Source organism: Mesoplodon mirus (assembly GCF_964341445.2).
Source record: "Mesoplodon mirus genome assembly, contig: HAP1_SCAFFOLD_3784, whole genome shotgun sequence".
NCBI lineage: Eukaryota > Metazoa > Chordata > Mammalia > Artiodactyla > Ziphiidae > Mesoplodon > Mesoplodon mirus.
The window spans coordinates 19,755-26,284 of NW_028293902.1; the positions used below are offsets into that span (position 1 = coordinate 19,755).

At 52.7% G+C, this 6,530-nt stretch overlaps 1 protein-coding gene across 1 annotated transcript; it reads right to left on the reverse strand.

Annotated features, from left to right (window-relative positions):
* Window positions 1-280: 280 nt before the first annotated feature.
* LOC309798506 (POM121-like protein 2) lies at window positions 281-3,323 on the reverse strand (the record flags this gene model as incomplete). Its single annotated transcript, XM_082646664.1, is given in 7 exon segments — window positions 281-842; window positions 844-1,938; window positions 1,940-2,045; window positions 2,048-2,252; window positions 2,254-2,461; window positions 2,463-3,001; window positions 3,003-3,323. Coding segments are annotated over 7 exon segments (3,036 nt in total).
* Window positions 3,324-6,530: the final 3,207 nt, after the last annotated feature.

Sequence of the window (6,530 nt, forward strand, 5' to 3'; positions counted from 1 at the left end):
CTGACTGAGCTCACCCTTGACACAGAAAGGAGTGGATAGGGAGGGGAAGGCAAGGCTCTGTTCAATTCCAAAGCTTTGGTTCCACTCAGTTTCATTCTGCTATCACCACTAGATACTTTAGTCCTTCATTTTCCTCTAGAATGTAGATTAGGACCACAAGGTGAATGTGTAAAGCTCTCAGCTTAGATCTGGGGTATTTTTGCTGTAGAGAATTAGAAGTGACTGAGGCGCTTCACTATGCTGAGGTCAAAATCAGGGTACGAATGGCAAGGAACACAAGTTATTTCTTGTGGGCATGATGCCTTCGGGAATGCCCTTGCTCCCTATTCTTTGGGGTTTTTGATTTTGCACCAATGGAAAATGAAGGGGCTGATGATCTGAAAGGTCTCCTCCCAACAGAGCCCTGGGGCGGTGGAGAGGGCATCCCAAAGCCAAGGCTGCTGCCTGCCTTAAATGATCCAGTGACAGGGGTGCTCTGAGCAAAGGGGGCCATGCAGGGGTCTCCAAACATAGTTTGTCTTGCAGAAATGCTGGCCTTCCCCAAGGCAAAAGGTGTGCCCTGGCTGGTCCAGCCCCGGTTGTTTGGGCCCCAGCCTTTCCCCAAGGGTGTGATGGTGCTAGTGCTCCCACTTGGCACTGCTCCAGTGCTGAATGCTCCAGAACTGGAGCTCACGTCTGGGGCAGTGACGCTGATCCCAGTCTCCTCACAGCCCATAGGGCTCACTAATCCCCCAAAGTCAAATGGTCGTGGGGCTGTGCTGCCAAACACTGAGCCACAAGCCCCACTCCGGTGGGTTGGGGTGACAACTCCCAAACCATTCTTATTAGCTTGACCAAAGGGAACCTACTGGAGTGCTGTCAAAGGCCGGCCGGAAGCTGGCAGGGATGTGAAAGGTGGAGGCTGATGGTGCCACACCCCCAAAGGCCGACTGCATGGTACCCCTGAAGGATGGTTGGGCTGGAATCGGTGTTGGGATTGAGGAGGCCACTGTTGAGTTTCCAATAATGGAAGAGCTACGGAAGCTTGGGCCAAGGGCCGGTTGTGGGGCTTCTTGCTTCTGCACATATGCAGCCCCAAATGCAGGTTGGGGAGTGGCTCCCAGGGATAGTGGGAAAGGTGGCCTTGAGCATGACTCCAATGGAATTGTGAATGCTGAGGTCGAACTGGAGATCCTGGATGACAATGCAGGCTGGTTGGTGGTTACTAGGGCTGAAGATGCCAGAGGGCTACCCACAGTGCTAAAATTGGCAGTGCTCCTCGTAGGGGATATCTGGACAGCACTGGGAAGAACCTGGCTAAAGATGGTGACTGTGTGCACAGTAGGAATGGTTGGACACTGGCACAGTGGGAAAGTGAAGCCTGCAGCTGGGGAGAAGCTGGCCCTGAAGGCACAGGCAGCCCCGAGTGGGAAAGGGGGGCAAGTGGAAGGGATAGAGCAAGTGCTGCCCATGGTACTGGTAACATTCACTACACCAAATCCCAAAGGTGGCTTAAAGGAGCCTTTGGATGTGCTGGCTGGGGTGGTGGACATGACTACAGTTGTAGCCTTGACCAGGCCTTGGAAGAGACGGGTAGAAGCAGGAGTAGGTGGAGGAGAGGTCTGCTTGAAAGAGAAAGGAGCTCTCACGGGCATAGTTTTAAGTGGTCTTATGCTGCCAAAGACAGGCTTGAAGGTGGGAGTTGAGATACCCGGAGGTGAAGATGCTGCAGCTGTGCTTGAAATTCTGGAATATGAGGAGCCTCCTATTTCACTATTGGCTGGGAGCCCCAAAATGGGTTTTGACATGCGGTCAGCAGAAGTTGCAACAGGAGGTGCAGATGCAGGAAGATGGGGAGCTGGGCTGCTGATCAATCCAAACAAAGTGCTTTGCATAGTGGGTGCTGCAGGGATAATGGCAGGTGAGTCTTGGGGTATGGCAGCCTGAGAGGTTGAAGGTGTCGGTGACTGGTGCTGTGGGAGAAACAAGGGTCAGAAGGATGAATGTAGTTGTGGGTTTTGAGTCTGAAGAGGTGCCTGAAAGGGGCTCTGACTGTGAGCACCCAGCAGGCTCGCTGTCTTCAGAGGCGAGTGGGCCACACTGATTGCCTCTCCGGTAGGTTGTGGGAAGGCCAGTGGACTTGGAGACTTCTGCGTTTTATGTAAGCTTTCCAACTGAGGATCAGTGCCCTGGGACAGGAGAGGCTGAATAGCAGACCAAGTGTCAGGGACAGAGTCTGTGGTGACCTCAGTCGTATCTTCTCTGGCTTTGTTTGCTCCGTTGGAGTCCAGCTTTCTTCCCTAAGGCCAGGTCTTCGGGGACTGCATAACCAAGCTGAGGAGGTGGAGTCGGGGACAGCAGCCTCCCAGGGCTTGATAGAAGCAGGGGAATCTGATTTTGCTGCCCAGAGCTGCCAGATGTTTCTGGGGACTCATCTGATACCAGTGGGACTGGAGACTGAGACGGATCACCAATGTTCTTTCCTTTTTATTGGCCACTCTGGTATCTGGAGTGATGTACTGGGAATACTTCTCTTCCAAGGCTCAGAGAAATCTCTAGAAGAGCTGTAAGAGCTTGCAATAGCATTTCTTTGGGAGCTAAGGGGGCCACCTGTGTGTGTGCTGGCCAAGGAGTCCATGGAGGAGCAGCTGGGCCTGTTATTCAAGCTGTGATCTGAGCCCCAGCAGTCGAGGCTTCTCTTCAGAGGCTCAGGCCTGGGCACAAAAGAAGTGCGGACTCCATTTTGCATCAGAGGCTTAATCGCAGATGGTCTGGTCTCTGGAATCCTTCTCTTACTGTCCAAGCTCTCATGGAACAGTGGTTCTTCCCACCTCACTTTCCCCTTCTTGCACGCTCTGAGGGCCCTCAGCACTGTCTCCTTCGCACATGGGTCTGGGGGCTTCTCAGAAGGTGAGACCCCTGCAGAGTTCGTTACCTCTGCTGGGGCAGTGGAGGGGGGCGCTGTCCGCTCACGAGGAGCGAGCCTGATGGTCACCGGGCTCCATGTTGCCCTGGGGTGCCGGGAGAGACCAGATACTCCGCTTGAAGTAACTTTCCCACCATGAGGGACGAGGCCCCATGATGGAATTCCGGGACCTGTTCATGGGAAAGCGCCTCCAAGCCTCACTGAGCACGCACGCGTTGGGACTGGTAGGATCCCAGTTCGGCAGCCTCCTCGCAGGTCTGTGCCGAGGGGCAGGGTGGTCACGATGGACGTGCTGAACCCGGGGGACCTGATGAAGGGGCTGAGCTGGCCGGCGGTTCAAGGGCCTCTCCGACAAGTCTGTGCGCCCCCCTGCTGGGGACGACGGCGAGAGTCCCAGCTTGCCCACGTAAGTGCCCATGTGGGCAGTGAGGCGGGGTCGGTGCCTTTGACTTCGGGTTTGGGCTCCCGAGGTTTCTGACGCCTGGTGACTCAGCCGCAGTCGAAGTGTTCCGGTGACGGTTGGGATCCCTGCGCGAGGAAGGTGAAAGGGTCTCGGGAATCTCCTCACCCTCCAGGTCCTGCAACCGAAAGCGAGCGGCCGGTGGAAACAGAGGACACGCGGGACCTCGGCAGCCCCCGTAGCCTGCTCTGCTAGTTTGAGGCCTAAGCTGGCCGCTCTGGCCTCTCTCCTCTCCTTTCCGGGTTGCAGCGCGCGGCACGAGGACAGGGATTGGAGAGGAAGCGCGCGGCCGGAGTCCCAGAGTTAGAGTCGAGCAGGCGCCGTGTCTCCAGACTCCTGCTCTCGGCCTCGTCACCGATCCTTCCGCCCGCCCGCCCCCGGCGTCGGAGTAGGGAGGGCAGTCCGAGCCCCTCAGGGTGAGTCGGTGGAGGTTGGGGTCGGGGGGCGGGGCGCTGGCGGGAGCGCGGGACCGGAGACCCGGGCGCGTGGACCTGGGCAGCCCAGACGGCGTTCGTGGCGCCAGCAGCGGGGAATAACGGAGGCCGGATTTGCTGCTTGGGGATTCCCGCCCTTCTTCCTTTCCTTTGCCTTTTCCTTTTCCTTCCTTCCTTCTCCATTCGCCTCCCCGAGGCTGAATGTGTGTCGCCCTCGATTGTTCGCACTTTGAGTATGCAGGTACGATGGCACTCTGGCGGGGTCGCGAGGCTCCGGAGGGGGCCAAAGGGATTTCTCGTCTACCGACCGAGAGCCTGAGCGCCTCCGCAGGCACCCGGCTTTGTCCCTCGCTCAGCAACCTCCCCCGCCCCTTCGCCCCGGCCACCCTCTCCAATCGCTATCCTCACCTAGCCGGGTGGGGTCGGAGCTCCAGGAGGGGAGCAAAGAAGTGGGAGATTGAATTTGCGGCTGAATATTTTGGCTTAGCCAGAGTGAACTAGGGCACTAACATTCCGAGAAATTGAAAAACGAATAACGTTTTAAGATTTCTAATACCATTCCTCCCAATAACAATAAAAATGGCACGGATTCAATACGATTCTTTCAGGAAAGGTCATTTTAAGGTTGTTAAGTTAAGGAACTCGGAGAACGAGTTCCATTCAAAACCCACACTGTCCAAAAATGGGTCCAGACATCTCCCACGTCATCAATCTCTTTCTCCTTGAATTTGTATTTCCACAGAATTTATGCCAATATAATGTATGCTTACGCTTAAAGTCTTTATTCGATCGTCCTACTATACTAGTCTGCACCAAATATAGGTATAAACACTGAAATCTGAAATTTTGATATGTGACGGAACCACAAATCTGTTATAATTAATTCTTTTGGTTTCATTTATATTTGCATTTACTAACAGAATGCAAACAATGAAAACATCGTAAGTAGGTAACAAATTTGAAAGGCCCTTTACTGGAAGTTGTAACAGAAGTAAATATGGAATTGATCACGTCTTTCTCCAAGAGGTCGCATACAATATATTGATATAAGACCGCCTCCGCTGAAGGAATATTTCCATTGCTCCTCTACTGGACACCAGGGATGGAAGGAATTTGACAATTCGGGGCAGTGTGTCACTTTCAGATAGGTAGAAGGGTTTTGGAATTGCCGAGTGAGAGAATGGCGGGATTTCAAAGAAAGGTGGGAAGCAAGAAGGCAAAGTAGAGGATTCTCAAACTCGTGAATGTTACCTGGTTGAACATGGAAGAGGTAGAAATGGATTCGGTGTTTGTGAGTGCTTGTAGCCGAATTGGAGTAAAGTTTTAGCCAAGGACGGAAAAAGCCCTCTAGCAGAGGATGGTTTCGATCCATCGACCTCTGGGTTATGGGCCCAGCACGCTTCCGCTGCGCCACTCTGCTTAACCCGCGTCAAAAAATGCCCCTGTGAAAAGCCACTGTTGTTCCCTTCAATGATTATGTCACCGTTTCTGCGCTGAACATTTTTTTCGATTTCCTTTCTTTCTGATGGTTTTCGTCGCCCCTCTCTCTCGAGGCACGTAGGTCAGCTCTTCCGCAACCAGATGACCTCGGGTCATCACCTTCGGGTCTGCAATTTTCCAACCTGCCCAAGAGTGCCCAAGCTCGTCATTGAACCCCCTCCCCAGCACCCCTGCCCACTCCCTGGAGCCGCTAGCCTCTTGGAGCGGAGGAAGAGCCCGCGGAGCAAAACTCTGGGTGGACCCTTCTCGGGGAGAAGATCGGAAGTCGTGGAGCCAACTCTGCTGCCACCGGAAAGGAAACGTGTTAACCATCTCCTCTGTTACCATCTATAAGAAAAATCTTATAGATGACACTTTGAATAAAAGAGAGCCCTTTTGTTTGCTCGCAAGGGCGCAAGATTTTCAGTACGGTGCGCCTGAAATAGAATTAACCCAGTTTGTTTCTCAAATTATTACACGGGGGTCACAATTTCGATTGTATCTCGTTTGGGGCCGTTTGGACTCAACAAACAAATAAATTTTTTAATAAGATAGGACCTTCCTTTTCCCGAGGCTTATATTAGAGAGCAGAACCTGTGGGAAGTTCCTGAACACAGCTCTCATTTGCAGCTGCCTGTGCGATGACGCTAGAAGGGGCACGTCTGGAAGGTTGTAAATCTTTTCTCTTTAGTGCTGGAAGCTTTTGGATAGTGAGCGAAGAGTGTTCCTTCAGTCACATGGCTAGGCCGAGGCTTGTATGCTAGTGTGTTTTTGTTTGTTTTTTCTCCTTGTACTCCATGTGCCCGTCCACAATAAAACTTAAGGAGCGATGGTGGAGTAGCGAGCTTAGCAGCTCGCACCAGCAGAGGACCCTCCTCGGGTCCGCAGCCACGCGCACTGAGACCAGCTATGCAGCTAGCCCAGCCAAGGAAAGCGAAATTCCATTATTCCTTTGGGGCTCTTACCCCGACCTCCCACCCCCAGATATTTCTCATCTCAAGGAGATGCTGCCATCTTCAAATTGTACCCTCTCAAGAAAGTCTTTTTTCAAAACTTTTCTGACTGCAACTCAGTGTCGAAATACATTTTAAGTCACAACGCAATACAATATGCAAACAAATGTACGTATATATATTGCACCACCAACGCACAACAGGACAAAATTGCAGAAACGTATGGTAAAGTATGCCAATATTTCTGGGTAGGGTGAGCATTTCACCTAAAGATCATACTGCAGTATTTGTGAAATAAC